The sequence below is a fragment of the Macaca thibetana genome, chromosome 15, assembly GCF_024542745.1.
Source record: "Macaca thibetana thibetana isolate TM-01 chromosome 15, ASM2454274v1, whole genome shotgun sequence".
NCBI classification, from domain to species: Eukaryota; Metazoa; Chordata; class Mammalia; order Primates; family Cercopithecidae; genus Macaca; species Macaca thibetana.
The window spans coordinates 99,697,459-99,718,067 of record NC_065592.1 but is presented as its reverse complement, the minus strand read 5'-3'; the positions used below and the strand labels follow the sequence as shown (position 1 = coordinate 99,718,067).

General features: G+C 45.8%; 1 protein-coding gene across 6 annotated transcripts in view; it reads right to left on the bottom strand.

Moving 5' to 3' along the window:
* Positions 1 to 20,609, bottom strand: part of DAPK1 (death associated protein kinase 1) — a 211,257-nt gene that overhangs the window by 99,506 nt on the left and 91,142 nt on the right. For all 6 annotated transcript variants that reach the window (XM_050760947.1, XM_050760945.1, XM_050760946.1 and 3 more), the window contains one exon: positions 5,259 to 5,480. In XM_050760947.1, the coding sequence (XP_050616904.1) occupies positions 5,259 to 5,480 (222 nt within the window). The remainder of the gene's footprint in view (positions 1 to 5,258; positions 5,481 to 20,609) is intronic.

Here is a 20,609-nt window from a genome sequence, read left to right as displayed (position 1 = left end):
GTCTCCACAGCTGGCGTCCCTGACACTGAGGCTTCATGGAGGCCAACCATCCTCATTGACATTGTATGCCTATCCCCTAAGGGCACTTGGGTTTGAACAATGGCTGGGCAGAGGACATCTAGACAGAAAAAGGCATAACTATCCACAGACCAAAATACTTGGCTGTTTCTGAGCAGCCAGTTTAGGAATGGCAAGCTAGAAGCCAGGGCTGCTGATGAACAATGCCACAAACTTTAGAAATAGCATTGACTTTTAAGTTCTGTGAGTTTGGCTTCACCCTTCACCAGATAACAAGGCAAGTTATGAGACGATCCAAGCACTGGAGATAAAAGTTCTGTAGTGGCTTGCCCATGTGACGACGTGTGGGTGAGCCGCAACACGGTAAGAAGAAATTCTGGTATCGGCACGACTTCATTAGAGAACAATGGGACATGGAAGACATGAAATCTGAAATCGTGATTCTAAGAAATCACATTTGCCTCCTTCAGATGTATGCTATGCTGAGCTGCAATGACAGATCCTCTGTGAAATGATTCTCCAGTGAAGCAGGTGGGGGAAAAACACATGACTTTAAAGCTACTTTCAGGCTTGCAAAAATGTTAAAGGGCAGCTCCTGGACTGGGATTTGATAAGCGCACCTTTAATGCAGATCCCAAATAGTTTCTGTACAAAGGACAGAGAAGACACCTTTTTGGGTCAGTGGCAGTGGTTCATGAAATATCAAGTGAAGGTGTAGTTTGGGATGTTTATTTCAGTGGGAAGGATAGGCCTGGAGTCTGGAGGAGAGAACTCACATATATCTAGGTAGAGACAGGCACCAGGCTTCAACAAGGGGACTCGCTTCATCAGTAACCCTCAGAGGAAGTTCGACTTGCCGTGGAGCTCATGTCAAAGCAGTAAATCCAAAAACTCAAAAATTACTGAGCCAGAAGATTCAGACCAACAGCCACTATTACCTCATGGGGTTATATTCCGAACAAGTTCTTCATTTTGATTCTCTCCTTAACCACCGCCGTACTTCAGCATTCTTAAGAAAGAAAAGTGGAAATGGAATCTGTCACTGATGACTAAAGCTGCTGTTAAAGACATTAGAATTTAGGATGGTAATTTTCTCCAAGGCAAAGATGACTGTTTCTCCTGGACAGATTTAATATCTTCAATAGTCTATCAAAAATTATAAAATATAACCTCCAAAACAAGTATAGCAAAAAGAAAAAAAACTTACAACACACCTCTTCAAGGTAATGCAAATATATAAAAAATGGGACAGACTTCCAAGACGCACTTTCTGTTCTTAGGTACTTAGTGCTACTGTATTATCAGGGTTCTCCGGAGAAACACACGTCGTACTGTGCATACGCATCCTACGCATCATACGCATATATAGAAATTTGCTCACATTATTATGGAAGCTGGCAGGTCCCCAAATCTGCAAGGTGAGTCGGCAAGCTGGCGACTCAGGAGAGCTGATGGTGCAGTTCCAGCCCAAGCCAGCAGGCTCAAGACGCAGGAACTGCTGCTGCTTCAGTTTAAGTCCAAAGGCAAGGAAAAGCTGGTGTCCCAGTTCAAAGTCATGTTAGGCAGGAAAAATGGTCTCCTACTCAGGGTCAACCTTTCTGTTCTATTCGAGCTTCCCAGTGATCGGATGCAGCCACCCACACTCAGGAGTGTGTTCTGTTCATTCAGTCTACCGATTCAAATGCTAATCTCACCCGAAAACATCCTCACAGACGTAATTATTATTCTGACCAAATATCTGGGCTCCTCATGGTCCAGTCATGTTGACTGGAAGCATGTCATGAAGGGAAGCATCACAACCCCTCAGATGCTTGGGTAGTGGAGAGGCAAAGACAGTCAGCTCCCAGGGGACACTAGAATTTATGAAGAGCAAATAACCAGGGACCTGTCTAGCCCTGTGAAGCAAGCAGCCAGCTCCTAAGGGCCTTCCCGCTCACTCTATCTAAAAGCTGTTCCCAGTGAGCTCGCTCAGCTTTCATTTAGGGTCATCATGCAGTTAACAATGTAAAGCTGTATGCCAAGATGCAACTGTTAGAAAGCCTACAATTGAAAACAGTAGAGAGCCCCGCTGGTGGAGCAACTGGAATTTTCATCCATTGCTGCAGGAACCGTAAAACAGTCTGCTCACTTTAGAAGACAGCTTGGCAGTTTCTCATAAAGTTGAACACACGTTTACTATACGACCCAGCAATCCCAAGACCTCTAGGTATTTACTGAAGAGAAATGAAAACCTACGCTCACACACAAGTCTGGATGCGAATGTTTGTAGCAGTTTTACTCATGATTATCAAATACTAGAAACAACCCAAATGGGTGAATGGATTATAAAAAATCCATACAATGAAATACCAGTCAGTAATAAAAATGGACACACTCTTCATACACAGATCTCCAATGCATTATGCCAAGTGAAAGCAGCTAGTTTCAAACACTTGTATACTGTACAAGTCTATTCACTGGACATTTTCAAAATGACAAAACAATAGTGATATGGTTTGGCTCTGTGTCTCCACCCAAATCTCATGCCAGATTATAATTCCTGATATCGGAAGAGGCACCTGGTGGAAGGTGAATGAATCATGGGGGTGAACTTCCCCCTTGCTGGTCTCCTGATAGAGTTCTCAGGAGATCTGGTTGTCTGAAAGTGTGTAGCACTTCCTCCTTCTCTCTCTCTTCCTCCTGTCGGCCATGTGAAGATGGTGCTTGCTTTCCCTTTACCTTCTGCCATCATTGTAAGTTTCCTGAGCCTCCCCGGCCATGCTTCCTGTACAGCCTGCAGAACCATGAGTCAATTAAACCTCTTTTCTTCATAAATTACCCAGTCTCGGGTCTGCCTTTATAGCAGTGTGACAATGGACTAATACAAACAGTGAGGAAGACCAGCTCAGGGCATGCAGGCGTTAGGTGGCAGAGGGTAGGTGTGACGGGGTAGTATTAATACAAGGAGTACTGGAGTATTTAGGGGTATGAGAACTGTTCTGAGTCCCAATTAGAGTGCTGGTTACATGATTTACATGTGTTAACTTTCATAGAATGACACAACTCTCCTCCAATATTTGCTCTATTATAAATAAAAATTTTACATAATCAAATGGTAAAAAAATAATTGTATGCCACCCAATTTAGGCTAGGGTAAATGCACCTAATGGGAACTATCTGTGAATTGGGGTCAGTCAACAGAAGTTGAAGGCGCAATATGTACATGCCGACAGGCACAAGAGGGTCAGTGACTCATAGGCATTGCTCAAATATTTTAGTATGAAATGAGGATAAGTGACATTCTTGAGTCACTGGGCGCAACCTGGGAATTATTTGAAAAGGCAGAATAGTTGTGATTTGTTATGTTTCTTTTTCCAGGCACTTTGTATTCACTGTCTTAAGGCAGGAAATGTAGGCTTAAAGACAAGAAAGGATTTGCCCTGGATTTTGATCCCAGTTCTGTCTGGTTCCCCAGCCCCCATCTTCACTCCAGGCTGCTGCCTCCCAGGAGCCATATAAAGCCACAGTGAGGATTATACCATGATCTGTCCCTTTTCCTCTGCTGTACCCCAAGCAAGTCCTTAATCTACTGGCCCCTTAAAGCTCTGTTCTTCCTTTAAAGCCAGAGTTCTCAGTTGCGAGGGTGTGGGGGCACAGGGGGAAGCAGGAGATTTTGCCCTCAGGGTACATGTGGCAATGTCTGGACATATTTTTAGTTGTCACAACATGGGGGAAGAGTGCCACTGGCATCCAGTAGGTAGAAGCCAGAGATGCTGCTAAACATTCTACAATGTTTAGGACAGCCTGAAGGAAGAGTGATTCAGTCCCAAATGTCACTTGTGCCAAGATTGAGAAATGATGATTTGGAAGAGGGGAGGAAGGGAAGAAGGAAGGAGAGAGGAAGGGAGGAAAGGAGAAAAGGGAGGGAGGAAAGAAAAGAAGGAAGGAAGGAAGGAAGGAAGGAAGGAAGGAAGGAAGGAAGGAAGGAAGGAAGGAAGGAGGGAGGGAACATATTAATCTCATCTACAAGGCAGCACAGTGTTAGGTATTTAAAAATTCTTATATCATTTATCTCCCCATAAACCTTCTGAGATATTATTAACCCCATTTTATGGTTAAGAAATTTGTGGCTAAGACTCATACAGAAATGTGCCCAAATCCCAGTGGTGAGACAAGATGCTGCGGGGACTGCAGGCACCTGGGACTGCAAAGTCGAGGTACCTGCAGGGTGGTGCCTGGGAGCTGGCCTGGCAATTCTGCCAACCTTCTCCTGTGGTCTTAAAAATTTCTTCTTATACCTGAGGTGTCTGCAAAGAAGGAGGCCATTGGATCGCAAAGAAGAGGACTGTTGGATGGGTAAAAGGGCAAATCTGAATTCAAGAGGCTGCATTCAATGGATGGAATCTGTCATCACTAAGAGCCACCGAGGATGGGTTTGTCCTCAAATCTTCTTTGGTTCCATCCGTCCCTCCTCCCTCAAGGCACTCACATCTCGCCTCCATCCCAAAAGCCCGGAGACAGACAGATGTGCGCCCCAAGCTGGCTTCCTGTCCTCTCCCACCAGCATGTGCTGCTGGACTCAGCCACAGGGAGTGGGGCCCCACTCGGCACAGCAGGCAGGAAGCTGGGGACCGGAGGGGTGGGAGAGGGAGATGAGAAACACCACACCCGCCGCAATCAGTTTCCCATAATAACATCTGATGGGCATGGCTTGCCTGAGAAAATCAGCAACTTGCTTTAAAAACAAGTCCTATTTGAGTGATTCTGGCTCAGTTTTACCTATTCATATAATTAGTGTTGATGGATTCAGCAGTTAAAAATGGGGTTCATGCGTTTAAGATAGAGGGAGGGGGAAGAGATGGGGGGAAGAGATAAATAGAACAGAGGAAGAAAGGCAGAAAAAAAGAGAGAGGACAGGAATAGAGAGGGAAGAAGGACATATGTTTGAAGCTTAACGGGAAACTCAGAATATAGATGTGCTCATGACAAAGATGAACCCCAGAAAGTGGTGAACCCCAAGACTGGGAGACCCTCTTGCAAACTGGGTGAAACCACAGTGATGGGAGCTGCTCTTTTGAGTTTGTTCTAGATCCCTGCAGCTGGGTTTCAGGTCAGGCAGCATGGCTCTCACACACCCTGTACAGGAGAACCAATTCCTGATCCATCTCTTGGGCTCTCTGTGGCGTGGTCCGGCTGGAACGAAGCTGTGGCTGACGCCCACCACACTCCCTCCCGCCCAGCCTGGCCCAGGCAGCACTCACAGTTCCAAGATCAGAATGACGTCTGTCTTGTTCTCATAGACTTCGTGCAGGGTGATGACATTGGGGTGCTGGATCTCCTTCAGGATGCTGACCTCCCGCTCGATGTCCTCACGGCTCACGCCCCGCCGGCTGGACTTAGTCCTCCTTTTCTTGATGAATTTGGCGGCATACTGGAGGCCAGTGCTTTTCTCACGGCATTTCTTCACAACTGCAAACTGTCCACTGAAAAGAGAAGATGGAGGATTCTTTATCGTTCATTAAAAAAACAGGATTTGAATGAGGACGTGGCATGGTGCAGAGGGGACAAGAGAACTGTGAATAGGAAAGTTCAAATTGTGGAAAAGTAACAAATTAGGTAGGGATGTTTCTTATCATCATTCAGTTTCACTAAGGATGTTTCTTTATAAACAATGCTGCAAGGAATATAAACTCTTAAAGTATATTTTATTGAAAGAGTGACCATGTTTCCATTTGTCCTTTCCTCCTTCCCTCCCACTTCAGGTCCTAGGACAGCAGCAAGGAGCTCTGTGATCTGACCTCACTTCCAGCAAGCTCTTTTCCTGCATGTCTAGTCTCTGAGCCTGGAAAACAAGGGATTGAGACCAGGGAATTGGTAAAAAAAAAAAAAAAAAAAGAAGCCCCGCCTTCAACAACATATTTCTAGCACCAATATTAACCAATTTAAATACACAAACAGAAAAAGGTCTATTATTTTGTTCACAATTAAGTGACAGATGTTGGTCACTCTCTGGCATTATCTCCCCTCTCCTCCCTTCTCAAAGTATTTCTACCCAGGGATCTTTGTGGTTCTGGGGAAGCCGATTCCACCCCTAACTGTAAATATGGATCATGTGACCTAGGCTGAGCCAATCAGTCCACTCCATTCTCCTGGTCACAATGACAGGCATGTGACCTAAGTAAGACCCTTTAGAGGATGCAGAGACACAGGTTTTCTGAGACTCTTTTCTCTTTTGAGTGTGACAGAACCCCCAAAAGCCGCTGCCAACAATCTTGGGACCATGAGGAGAGTCACTCTTAGTTTGAAGACAACCACTGCAGAGGCAGAGCCAGTAAAAGGGAAGAAACCAGGTCTGCAGTGACACCTTGGGGTCGCTGGATCAGCCCTGGCCTGAAACCATCTGCCTGTGATGTTTCAGCGACATAAGCCAATAAATTCCTTTTATGGCTCAAATCAGTTTGATGGGTTTTCTACTTCCTGCAGAGGAAAGCACCCTAAATGCCACCGCAAATAACCAGATTCCCTTTCCCATATATTAAAGACTGTAATAACAGAACTTGACTCAAAATAATAAGGGGTAGGCAGTAAGCGGGTGAGATGGTGAGAGGTACCCGCTGATAGTCAGTGGAACGCAATGCAAAGACCCTCCTGGACCCATGCTGGTGCCCTTTCTTCTTCCCTAGTGCCCAAGGAAGGGTTGATCTGTCCATCGCAGGATCTGTATGTTTCTTGGCACCTGCTGGAGTACTGCTATGTAAAGAATTATCACAGGTATTTTTAGCTGGCTTTATCCTCACATGAAGACAAAAGCCAGAGAGAAAAGCAAATTAAGGATAATATTTTGATGTTAAAGAATGGATACTTTAAAATATTACTCATTTACTTTAGCAGTAGGAGGCCAGTGAAGAAGACACGCAGAGAAAAGGATGATCTTTATAGCCATGTCAATTTTTTTGCATGGCAGGCTGTTAACACCCGCTTTCCCCCTGCAGCAGGATAGCTGAGAAGCTGAAGAATAAATCACACTGGAATGCCAGCACCGACTGCCTGTGAACTCGCTACCTTAAACAGTTATGGGGTCTATGTAATGACTTTATTACAACCAAAATCCAATTTCTCTGAGGAGTAAAAACCTTCTGTCTACTGTGGGGTGGAGGGTGGAGAGATGGGGCATATGGAGAGAAGAGCGGAAACAGCCTGAATTCGAAACACAGTCAGCTGCTTCCTTTAGAGTCCAGGCTCCTCCTTACAAAGATATTATTGTGTCCCCACCAGGCAGATTCAAAAGGACCCAGGAGAAGGAGACCTAGCCCAGCCCAGCCAACCAACAAGCAGCTGACAGTTCAGAGGCTGGGCCCATTCATATCTCACACATGGCCATAGCAACTTGTCTCACAGTTACAACTCAAGGCAGACTCAGTAGTTTCAATCATGGTGCTTTAAAATTCAAAACCAAAAAGTCAAGAGAGAGAGAGAGAAACAGAGAGACAGAGAGAGAAAAAAAAACCACTTTGGGAGGCCGAGGTGGGTGGATCACAAGGTCAGGAGTTCGAGACCAGCTACTCAGGAGGCTGAGGCAGGAGAATTGCTTAAACCTGGGAGGTGGAGCTTGCAGTGAGCTGAGATCGTGCCACTGCACTCCAGCTTGGGTGACAGAGCAAGACTCCATCTCGGGTGGGGGAGAGGGGGAAGAAAAAGGAAAATCCTCCTGACAGGAGAGTCACAAAGAATTTCAATGCAAACCTGGATACAAAGACTCTTCCACATGTGTTTTCACCTCCAAATGTTCTATATTGGAAGTTTCTCCATTTTATTTATGAGAAGATGGTAAGTAAAGTCAGGTTAGCCCTGATGGCAGGATGAAGGCAGGTGCTGAATGTCATGTGCGCTCATGCCCAGGTGAACTGTGGCGCCTTAGTTTATAGCGAAACCTGGGGAATTTACTCTCTCACCTGACAATGGATCCCTCACTCACACTGCAGGGTCCCCACACAAAAAGTGCTGGCTGGTGAGGAGGGGATACGGGCTGGTGGGTAGGAAGGCTCTATGTGGATGCTGGGGTACTGGCTAACTCTGACTGCAAAGAGTAAAATGAGGGTCTAGAATGAGCTTGAGAAACTTGTTCTAGACCTATTGCAATGTCACCTCTTTTAAGATACCATTTCCTATTCTTCCCTGATACCCCTAACAATCTATTCCCTTTCCTCCAATCTGCCATATCCCTGAGTCCAAAGAGCCCCCCATACCCCTCAGGGGAACCTGCTGTTTTCTGCCTATTCTTGCCTTTCCCACCCTCCCAGACTGCCGACGCCTGGAGGACAAAGGGCTGCCAGGCTCATCTTCGCATCTCCTGAGGCCCTGGGTGCAGACCTACTTCACATAGTCCATGCACAATGCACATATGCCGCGGCCGATGCCTGAATCTCTAACCCTGTGAGCCCGAGGAGGTAGACCAAGGGTTCTGCATAACAGTTCAACAGAATTGTGTAGTGGCTAGGAGCCAGCAGTGTAACCCAGGGTTTATTTAGGACTTAGCCACTCTAGGCCTCAGTTTTCTTATCTGTAGAGTGGGCATAATAAGTGCCTGCTTAGAGGGAAAAGGATGAAATGAGCCAATACGCATGAAGTGTTTAGAACAGCCCCTGACCATGGGGAGTCTTCAGTAACTTTTAGCTGTTATTAATCTGTGACAACTGGAGTTATTTTCATCAGCACACTGTTGCCTCCGTCTCGCAGTGATGCAGTATTACCCCCCAAGTACCTACCTCTCATGACCACCAGAGAGAAAAGAGCCCTCATAGTACAAAAAAAAAAAAAAAAAAGAGCCCACAACAGGGCTGTACTGTGATAACAACGTGAACAACTATTGCTAAATCCTCACTCCCTTCCTCCTTTTGCTGCCTGTCCCCACTCAGTGGGTGTGTTGTCACTTATAACTGCTCAGGCAGGCTGGCCCTGACCTTGGGAGCTCAGAGTCACAAGCTGAGCCGAAGTGCCAGCAGCCAGGCCCACCTGGGGGCCTTTGGGGGCCTTTGTGTGTGCTGAGTAAGCCTGTCAGGCATTTCCATAGCGCAGTCTCCTCAGGCAGTCGGCAAACTGTGAGGACAGACTCCTGGAGGAGCAACTCTTCCCTAACCAGTCATTTGCTTTGTGAGGTCTAATTCGAGTTGGACTGTTGGTGAACTGCTGCTCTGATCCCTTCCTTCCTGGGCAGCTGGGCCTGGACCCGCTTTCCTCCCTGGATCGGGACTCCTTTGGGGGACAGCTCCTCTTCACCCATCCTCTGCCTCCCCAAAGACAACAACAACTTAAAAAAAAACAGCTTGTGTGTCTACTTTGCTGGTAAGGATTCCTAAATCGTGTGCCCGCAGAGGAATACCGTGATCCAGATTCAAGGGTGAGTTCACACAGACCAGGGAGCAAAGCCACAGCACACAAAGCAGCAAGACTACTGCCGCAACCACGCTGGGGGCGCTTGTCCCTTCTGCCCCCTCCTCACACCCACGCACTGAGGCCAGTCACTAATCAACAATGATACGGTTGGCTGCATTATTCATTAATTACCATTACTATAGCTAGGGCTGTTCAATGGATGGGGGGAAGTAGCTCTTTACTGGAAAACAGAAATTCTTTGTATGCTATGACATTTAATTTTGATAAAGCAGTATAAGTGATCCTTATTATTCATGGATTCTGTACTTGCTTTTTCACCTACTTAGCAACTTTTTTTTTCTTTTCTTGAGACAGGGTCTCGATCTGTTGTGCAGGCTGGAGTGTGGTGGTGCAATCACAGCTCACTGCATCCTCGACCTCCCAAGCTCGAGCAATCCTCCCACCTTGGCCTCCCGAGCAGCTGGAACTACAGGAGCATATCACCACACCCAGCTAATTTTCTTTTTTTTTGTTGTTTTTTTGTTTTGTTTTGTTTTGTTTTGTGTTTTGTTTTTTTTCCTGCAGAGATGGAGTCTTGCTCTGTTGCCTAGGCTGGTCTCGAACTCTCGGGCTCAAAGCAGTCCTCCCACCTCAGCCACCCAAAGTGGGGGAATTACAGGCATGAGTCACTGCACCAGGCATAAAATTTATTTGTAACCTCCAAGTCAATATTTCTGGCACTTTCACAGTCACTTGTGGACATGCACGGATCGTGGAAAATTGGAGAGGATTGTGGAAAATTGGAGAGGCGGCTGCACACGTTTCTAGCTGAAGTCAAACAGCTGCCTTCTTGCTTTGGCTCTCACACTATAAACAAGTGTGCTTTCTGCAGCCCGTTTAGTGTCACATTTTTTATTGGTAATTTCACTGTATACAATGACCCCCAAGTATAGTAGTGTGGTGCTGTCTAGTGTTTCTAAGCACAACAAAGCTGTGATGTGGCTCAGGGAGAGACTGTGTGTTAGATAAGCTTCATTCAGGCATGCGCAATGTGCTGTAAGCCATGAGTTCAATGTTAATGAATCGTGTGTGTGTGTGTGTGTGTGTGTGTGTGTGTGTGTATGATGTCTTTAAACAGAAACACACATAAAACAAGGTTATGCAAAAATGACAAAAATGATTTGACCAGAGACTCACAGGAAGGTAACCCTGGGTTTCTCCTAGGAGCAATGGTTTGGTGTTTGCAGTGAATTTCTAGAGAACAACTCTCACACATAATGAAAGTCAACTATACGCCAACCTTTTTTTTTCCCCAAAAAATGCACTAACATTCTCCATCATTTAATAACTGACAAAACAGTCTGTTGCATTAGATACAGATGTCAAATTAATTTTAATATGAAAAACTTTCCACTAAATGTAATAAACATGTATTAACTACTCATGGTCAGATACATACAAAGATAATGAGACACATTCTTCCTTTAATGAGTTTTATATTCAAAAACTTGATTCAAATGTAATCACCAATTTTATTAAACAGAGGAAATGCATGGCTAAAAGGAGCAAGCTTCATAAAGAACAGGCTGACATCTAATTTCTCTGACTCACTAATATATCTAATATGACTACTACCTCTGCAGTCACTGAAGAAACTGTAACCAGGATTACATGCAAGGCTCTTTACACGTATTACTTTATTAATAATCACAACTCTATGAGATACACATCATCAACTCTTCTGACCAATGAGAAAATCAGGTCTCAGGGAGATTTTTAAAGACTGTCCCAAATCACTGAGTCAGTAAGCTGCATAACTGAGAAATGAACTCAAACTCAATTGTATTTGCCTCCAAAGCTCCAGGTTCTGAGCCCCACCGCTGTGTGGACCTTGTACACTTTATGCTTGTCATACAAGTCATCTCACTGTGAAGTTACAGACAGACTCCAGCATCACTCTAGGAAAGTGCTTTGTGAGGGGACAGCAAAGGGCAGGGGTTTGTGGTTAAATCTGTTTGGGTCATGTTGCCTTCTCTTCTCAATTGAAGACTCACAAGGTGTTTTAATTAATTAAAATCTTTAAGATGCTCTGAGGTGCCATGCAATAAAAGTACACCACGTTTGTGCATTCAGGAAGCATTCTAGTAACAATCAGAAAGAAACCCAAGTTGATTCTCAAGGTCAAGGCACAAGGATGGCAGCATTCCTATTTCTGTAGGTCTTCTACAGTTCCTGGTGCCTTAAAAAGAAACCTGTTTACCTTTTGTTTAATCCAGTCAGTTCTTACTGTCAACTTTATTTATAATTTGTGGGAGGCTCTGTTCACATGGGAGAACGAAGGTGTGGACATACAATGTCAGAGAAGATGTAACATTCAGAATGGAAGGAAAAAGCATAATCTGACTGGACATGACAACTGATGTCTGCCGCATGAGCTGGTGCCACACCCAGGGTCTAACCTTTTCATTGCTGGTCCTGATCCAGACACACCATCGGAACAAGTTCTCACCCGGAGCAGGTGGGTGCAGATCCAAAAACAAGTGACGAAAACAGCATCTTCTTTTTCATGTTTTTACTTTAAATATGCATCTAACCAATACATATGCCAATTAAAAATTATTTATGGTAACTAGTATTACGATGAATTCCCTACATTAACGCTGGAAACAGATCTGGTTTAAATCTAACAGCTGATACGTTCCATCTTTCCGCTCTTCCCAAGTCTTTGCAATATGGTTTCTCATTAACACAAAATAATTTCTACTTTTGAACTCGTATCAAATCCCTGGCTTGGCTTCGGTGGTGGTTTATGGGTGATCTATTTTTGTAGAAGACTTTTGCTGCCAGAGTAGCAGGGCAGCTTGAAGTCTGCCAGAATATTAGAATTACAGGTTGTAGGTAAGGGGTGAGGAACAGAAACGATTTCTCGAGGATGAGTTAACATCTGATAATAATTCACATTTACAGCAGGAGACAAGACCCTGAGGGTCCAGACTAGGGGAGAGACAAGCATGAAATACTTCGCTGTGGGAAGAGGAAAAAAGGGGACTCTTGCTGTTGCAGAGAGGGTGCAGTTAGGAGACCCCTGCCCAAGCTGGCCTCCTAGGCTGTGCCTGAAGGCTGAGCGTGAGTCAGGAGTGGAGGAAGGTGTGTGTGTAGGGACAGGGTTTCCTAGAGGAGGAACAGCGTGACAGAGGCAGGAAGGCATGAAAGAGCCTACTTCATATTTCTAGAGGAAGAGAGGAGTGGCAGGGAGGTGTCGGGCCAGACACACAAACAGGGCCCTGTGCAGATGAAGTGACGTCAGCCCCAGCTCCGCCAATAACTTGAGAAAGCAGGAGGCCTCTCCGAGCCTCAGTTTCCCATCTGTGCAAGGATGATGACAACATGAAATGCGGCCATGCATGTGAGTGCACACTGCTGTCTCTAAACACATCAAGCACGCGGAAAGGATGAAAATTACCAAGTTGTCTAAGCTTCGTGAACTTCTCAGAGAAGCCAAGAAGACAGGATTTCAGGAGCTGAAAAGCAGCACCAAACTTCCCCTTGACATTTTTCTATGCAACAAGTTTGAAATCTAAATGTTAAGTCTCTACATTTTATTCTCCCGTTGGAACTCAACAAAGCTATTTTCATTTCGGATGGAGACGTATTTGGTTTGCCCCCTTTGGTCCTCAAAGGCCCCTGCAGCTTTGCTTAGATGCTGAGGCTTTCAGCTGGAGGTAGGTGATGGGAAGTAGACAGCATCTTGCAAAGACGGACTCAGCCGTCTTTCTATCCCACAAGCTCTCTTGAGTGTGACCCTCTAGTCTCTCACCCTTGAATCTGAGCAGGCACCAGTGACTTGCCTAACACACAGAATGTGGCAGAAGTGATCCTGGAACTTCTGCCTGAGTTCTTAGGAGCTTCCTCTTGGAAGCCAACCAGCATGCTGGGAGAAGCCCAGGCTGTATGGAGAGGCCGTGTGCAGACGCTTCCGCCCGCAGCTCCAGCTGAGCTGACAGCAGCTGTGAGAGGCGAGGCACGTGCGTGAGCTGTCATGGACATCCGGGCCATCAAGTCTTCAGATGGCTATAGGTCTAGCCAACCTCTCAATGTGACCACCTGAGAGACCCAGGCAAAACCCTCTAAGCTGGGTCCGGGCAGCCCACAGAAGCATGAGAGTTAAGAGATCATCATAAACTGTTATTTTCAGCTACCACGTTTTGGAGTGGGTTGTTACGCAGCAGTGGGTCGGCAGAACAGCACTCAAGAATCTGGGATGGTGGGTTTAACAGATCACCCCAGAGGTCATGCAGAGGAAGGACTTGACACAGAAGGTGACTAGGTCACAAGCAGCCTCACAGGAGAGCACGGGAAGGGAGTGAGGCTGTCCAGGCCACCCTGAACGCAGGCCCCGTCCCAGGCTCAGAAAAACGGGCCCTCTCATCCCATCAGCACGCATGGACTCACTTTTCAACTTCTCTGCTTCTCATCATGGCAACAATTTCCCACCTTTCAAGGAAAATTCTGCATCATTTAGGAAGGACCTCAACACAAACAACAAAACCCAAAGACCCTCACTGAGATGCCTTCAGTGCTCTGGCTGGGCAGGGCTTGTTGCTGGCCTCCAACTTTACCTTCCCCGGTCTCTGCAGTGAAGCAGATCTCCACCCTGGGAAACACACAAATCCCACATGCTACACACGATCCAGTAAATACGGCTCCCTAATCTTCCTCCTGCCTAGTCTGAATGCCCAGCGCGTACCTATACTGACTTCACCTTTAGCAGAACGCGTGTGAAGAGGAAACACTCTTCAGGAAGCAGCTTCAGCGGGAACCCCTTCTTTGATCTTAACCCCAACAGGTTCACGGATTTCAGCACAGGACGAAGGCAAACCCTGTATGGGAACTCAGTACTTCAGCACCAAGTGGTACACAATTCCCTTGGAATGTAGGCCACACTTGGAGTTGTTCTCTTTCTGCCCTTTGAGAAGCTACGAGACAGAGGAAAGCAATACTTTTCATCGAAAAAAAGCAAAGCAGGTGATTTAAAAAAAAATTATTATCATGAAAAAAAGTACAACCCTCCAAAAACTATTTTAAACTAATACAAGGGCTCGGTTAAATAGGCTGTGATTTGTAGAGCAACTGGCTCAGGTTGCCACGGCACCAACAGAGAAAAGTGGAGTTTACCGAGGGGATAAACAGCAGTCCGTCACCCTGGGAACCAGAACAACACGCAGAGGTAGGAATGAGATGCAGAAAGAGAAGGGCGAACAGCACAATGGGCCAAGGAGAGCAGAGGAGAGGCGGGTCCCTTGGCGAAAGCATCCTCCCAAGGACAAAGTCCCCTGGAAGACTGCAGAGAAGAAGGTGGCATAACCGAGGAACCAGGGCCAGCGTGGGTCGGGCTCCACGCACTGGTTTGGTATTGCAAGTCGGAACACAGAAACCAAATATGCTGAGTGTCAGGTAGCTCAAGATACCTCTTTATCATTAAGAAATTTGCAAATCAGAGCAGTTGAGGATTAAACGGAGGGGAGATTAGAAAGATAGCAGGGGGTGCCTTCGTTCACTCCCCCTTGTCCCTATGATACCTCTTTGCAGGAGGAAGGTCCAAGATCCATCTAGAAGAGTATTTCCCAAAGTGGGTCTTTGGAGCTCATATAAAGAGATGCTGCTTGGAGAAACGGTGTCAAGGCCAAGCAAGTTGAAGCAAAGGTAGGTAAACAAAGTCACAACAGGGTGCTACATGCAGGACTCAGTCAACACGGCCCTTTCCACGAGGGGCAACAGCATTCGGCATTTCACATGGTTTGGGGTTGATGTTAACCACGAAACTTTTTTCCTTCCTTATGCATTTTTGGTTACGAAGCATTTGAAGTCCAGTTTTCTTGGGAAGGTGTGCTTTGGTCCTCTCTCCCAGGTAAACGGGAAGGTGCCTGGAAGTGGACTCTGCGTTCACTGTTTCCTTTGCATTTTCAACACTTTCAGATTATTCCCTAAGGCAGGATGCCAATCACAGTGCCTGCTCCTTCATGGGCTGGAAGAGCCAAGCACAGAGCTGGAGGTGGGAGGTGCCCAGGTGGATTCAGACCTTCCTGGGACTGACCCATTAGAAGAGTGGGGACCAACTGAGTCAGGCCTGGGAGAGGAGGCCACCCACCTCCTCAGGCCTGGTGTTTCCTCTGCCTCCTTCTGGCTACTGGTGAAAGGGCTGCTTAGAGGCCACAGGCAAATCTATGATGGATTCAGCCCTCTTCACCACTTGAAACTGGCAAAGGATTTGGAGTTTTTCTTTTATTTCAGGCAGGCAGTGGGGCTGGGTAGTTTGGGTGGCAACTGAGAGCAGATGGACTGGGTATGGACAGCACAGTAAATACTGGCCATGACAGCTACCTCCGAGGAAGAGCATGGTGGTGACAGGAAGGAGCCCAGAGCCTGGCAGACTCCTTAGAGCAGAGTCCTGAGCCTAGAGATGTACCACTGCCTTCCTCTAGGCCCAGTTCCTTCACTTTTTGGGACTCACTGCCCTAGTGAATCCTACCTGCTTCCCATATGGTCCACGACGTCAGGAATTTACTAACAAGACATGTCAGTGCAACAGACTTTCAACTGCCCAGTGGGTGGTGTGCAGAGTGAGCAGGGGCCCTGGCTCCAGCTAAAGGATATGTGAACTACACCCACTTTTCTCAGCACCATCCCTAGGACCTAACACAGAACACCTGCCTGCTGCTTGCTGTTTGTTTTTGTCTGTAAAGCCACAAGGGAAAGGAAGGAATAAGTGTTGGGAAAGCATAATTTGATACAATCTAAACAGGGCCTCTGGTGGATCAGACAAATAAAATAAACAACAACACTGCATACATTTTCTCCAAATATACTAAACCCTACATCGGAATCATAGCTGAACTTTGAGTCTAAGGAAACTAAAACGCCCTTATACAGAAAGGGTAGCTACAGATTACTGTTATGCCAGGATTGGATGTTCCATTTCAATGAATGCTGACCACATTGGATGACTGGAGATCAGAGCTTCCTGCCCCAAGACCCTAGCTGAGCCCCCTGGCTCTCCAATGATTCTGGTTGAGACTCAGAAGGGTCCGCTCCTTGTTTGATCACTTTGACTTCACCATGCTATTGCCTTGGGCCAATCCCATCATTTGATCATCTTGACTTTGTCATGTAATCCCCTTTCAGCCAGTGAGTCAAAGTTAACTGGACCATAAGGAATGATTTGTTCTCAACTTGGCAAGCTGCTCTTGGCTGAAAAAAAAATTGAAAAAGAAGGCAGAAGGTTCATATAATGTCATGGGGAAAGAGAAGACAAATAAAAAGTTAAGCTAAGTTCCTTATTCTGTGGCCAAAAGAACAGGAAGAAAGTCAGATGTATTCAGGGTGCTAAGATTCGAGACGGGTAAGAACTAGCTAAAGGGAAAGAGAATGGACAGAGCTTGGTAGTCTGATGACATAGGTCATTACCATGCAAATACTCTACAAAACTGCCCAGACTGAAATACGAATTGTGAGATCCTCCCCTCCAATATTCACCCTGCTCAGTTCTGGAGCATGAGAGGAAGTGAACAAAGAAAGATGTCTAAATATTTTCATAGTTTCTCCTCTTGATTTAAGTTAAGATACTATTCGTCTGCATGTTTTTAAAGGGTAGGTTTGGAACCCTCTGTCATGCTGTCATTGGAAGAATTAGCTCCACCTTATACCGGGAAGTCTGCTCCGAACTGGCCTCAGTGTCTTGGCAGAAATTCAAATATGCCTGGCACTACGTGACATTTAGTGCAGTTGGGTGGCCAACGTACTTGGGAGACGCCATTCACAGGTCTGTCCTGCTCTGGAGACTGAATACAACTGAGGGTAGCCAAGCTTCTTTGGGGTCTTTCGTGGCTGGGATTGCAACAGTCACAGGCCCAGGTCTCAGGGAGGCAGTGAGTGGGTGTCTGGTTGTCAGCCCGGCAAAGAAGAATCCTTTTCACAGTGCTCTAGGCCAAGCCATTTCCCAGGATGTCTACAGATCTGTCACCTTGGCTCTGAACCAAGTGGGGACTCACCTCGTGGAGGAAGTCTAGGGGGAGGAGAAAATGGGGAGGGGACCACAGGGTCACTTCAGGGCAGGCAAGAAGAGGCTGGCAGGGAAAGGCACTGCTGGAGTTACCTGAAGTGACAGCCACTCAGATAAAACTGAAAGATGATAAGTTAAAGAGAAACCGGAGCTCCCGGGAAGCCTGAGTATTCTCTCAATGGAAGCAGAACTCCCTGGAAACCAGCCACGAGGCTGACCTCACCCCCACGGCCCGATCCGAGCAAGCACGCGGCTTACTGTGAGAGCCAGGGCAAGACTGTATCCACCACGGCCAGGAGAGTGAAGAGACTGATGGCCTTAACTCTTGGAAGTGCCACTTTTGAAGAGAACGTGTCACTAATTAAGTCTCAGGTCAAACACTAAACAAAATACAATACAATTTGTGTGAATGAGGTTTGGAGGTGGTATCTCCTGAAGCAGGGATTGTAAACCCGACGACCTGTCCATGGAGCGCTGCTTCCAAAAGAGTGTGGAATATGACTTCTATGGGACACGAAGTCATCATCATCATTGCGGGGTTTTAGAAGCTTTGTGGATGGAAACGTAATCCCCTGGCCAGGAAATGGGTGAAATGGGAAGTCCACTGGTGGGCGAGAAGGGGGAATTACCTCTCCTACAGCCCATGCTGGGGTTGGGTGGGAAGCCCTTCCTCTCGCTGGGTTTCCTCCTTATCATCACCGCAGTGGGCCGGCGGTAAGGAGCTCTATACCCCTCCCCAACATGGGTGGCCGTGGGCCCTGCACAGCTGGGGGTCAACATGGTCTTGTCGCTTGGATCAAGAGGCTGTGCTTGTCTGCAGTGATATGGAAACACTGAGGCCAGACAGCCTGGCCTGTTTAAAGAATCCACCATGCTCAGCATAATGAGGCCTAAAGGAAATGGTGGCAATGGCCCTGGAGTGTAGGACGGTCTACCAGGGAAGCAGGGATGCCTCTAGTTACACGTGTATCAACACAGGCCCCCTGTTCAGACTTTCTCCTCCAGGGTACTGACTTCCACAGGGCTCTGCAATGCCTCCAGAAAGGAAGGCAACTGGACTTCCAGGTGAAGAGGCGGCTTTCATGGTGGAGGCAAGCTCTGAGCAGAAGAGGCTGGCTACAAAGCTGTACAATCTTAATAAATCAAAATCTGGAGCTTACTTTCCACTTAATGGGTGCGTGAATGCACAATAATAGAACTCATTTTTCCAGCTACTTCATCATTTGTTAGACATGAGATACATCGCTAGTCACTACAATGAGAACCGCAAACAAGTAACATGAATACTAGAAGAACTGGTTTGTTGAGTTTAAATTTTAATTTCCTTCATAGTGACTTACCAATGCACTAGCTTTTAAAAAAAAATTTAACCACCCTTGTATATAGGATTCGTTCTGAAAAATTAATACCACTTTTTAATTCCCCAGAGCCTAACATAATATATTGGAGAAAAGTTTAGTATTAATACACGTTGACTCCATACTTTATGGGGTCCTAAATTTATATGCTGACTACCTATCTGTTTACATTGTTTCCACTGACTTTCTGAACATGGAAAAACAATTGCTCCAGCACTGAAAAACATTATGCAAGATGTCCATCACTTGCTTTAAGAACATCCTGGCCCAGGGCAGTCCACATGTGTTTACTTTTCTCATTTACTGGGCTCCGATTATTTTACTAAGCCCTGGCCCTGGGCTTAGTATATAACTGGCCCTGTGGGAGCTGCCTACATGCTTTTAGAAGCCTAAGGGTCAATCAGTGTATTTCAGATCCTGTACATTCATCTGAAAAGCAAAGCCCTCACATGGGCCGTTGACAAACGTCACGGCAATTCTCCTGGTCTCCTAGAGGCTAACTGCTTTGACTAAGCAGTTGTCTTCAGCCATAACTTCAGGTAACTGGGTAGATTCCCTAATTGGAACACAACCGAAATATTTTGTAAATAAGAATTTTTCATAGTCATTAAGTAATTTGTAATTGGCCCTTGAAAGGATAATGTAGTTTGTTAACTCCAAGAGGTCAGATTTCTAAAAACTGGGAAATTAGAAAGTAGGACTCAAGATCTTGTATGAATACAACAGAATGGCACAAATAGGCGGGGTGCAGTGGCTCACACTTGTAATCCCTTTGGGAGGCTGAGGTGGGAGAATTCCTTGAGCCTGGGAGTTCAAGACAAGCCCTGGCAACATAATGAGACCCCATCTCTACAAAAATTGCGGTACACGTCTGTATTCTTAGCTACTTGGGAGGCTGAGGTGAGAGGATGGCTTGAGCCCGAATGCTAGAGGCTACAGTGAGCCACAATCATGCCACTGTATTCCAGCCTGGGTGACAGAGTGAGACCTGTCTCAAAAAAAAAAAAAAAATTTTTTTTTAAGTAGCACAAATTATTCAGGAAACCTCAGAGAACTGAAAATTGGAAAAGAAAAAAACTCCAAACCTTAAGTTCAGTTCTGAGAAAGAAGATGGACGGAAAAGGGTTAAAACGGATGGTCATAGCTGATGGTGGAATAGGCATATAGGAAACAAAAGTAGGCAACTCTTTTAGCTTCCTTTTTTTTTTCTTTTGAGGCCAATGATCTGCACTTGGGGAAACATCAGGAAAACACTGTTAAGGTGGAAGAAGATTGCCTGTTAGGTATTTTTTAAAAATTTCAGTCTCCAGGTCTGAGTAAGTTAAGTTGCAGTGTGGCAAAAGCAATCTCAGATCACTGCTGGCAATCATGGGCAAATACTAATGCGTGAAGCCATATTGATATTCAAAGGGAACCAAAGTGGAGCCAAGATCAAGTAGCTTATGAATTCCTAGAAAACATCAAGAATCAACTTTTGATCTGATGAATTAGAAATACTTAGCAAATGGTCAATGAGTAGCAAGAACTTTGCCCTTGCCCGCAATTGGGTTGTAAGACAAGTAGAATGGAAACGGATATAGATTTTAAAAGTGTTTTGATGTCACCAAGGCCTGTGACATCATTTTTCATGATATTTTGGTAGATGAAATATGAATCACCATATGGTAGATTTTGGTGAGTGGACTGCAGGCTCCTGTATTTACACTGTCCTCAACAAGGTATTTATCACGACATCTTGGCCCGGATACTTCATTCAATATGTCATATGGAAGCATATTCATCACATTTTTGAATGGCTAAGAGAGTCATTCAGTATACTAATA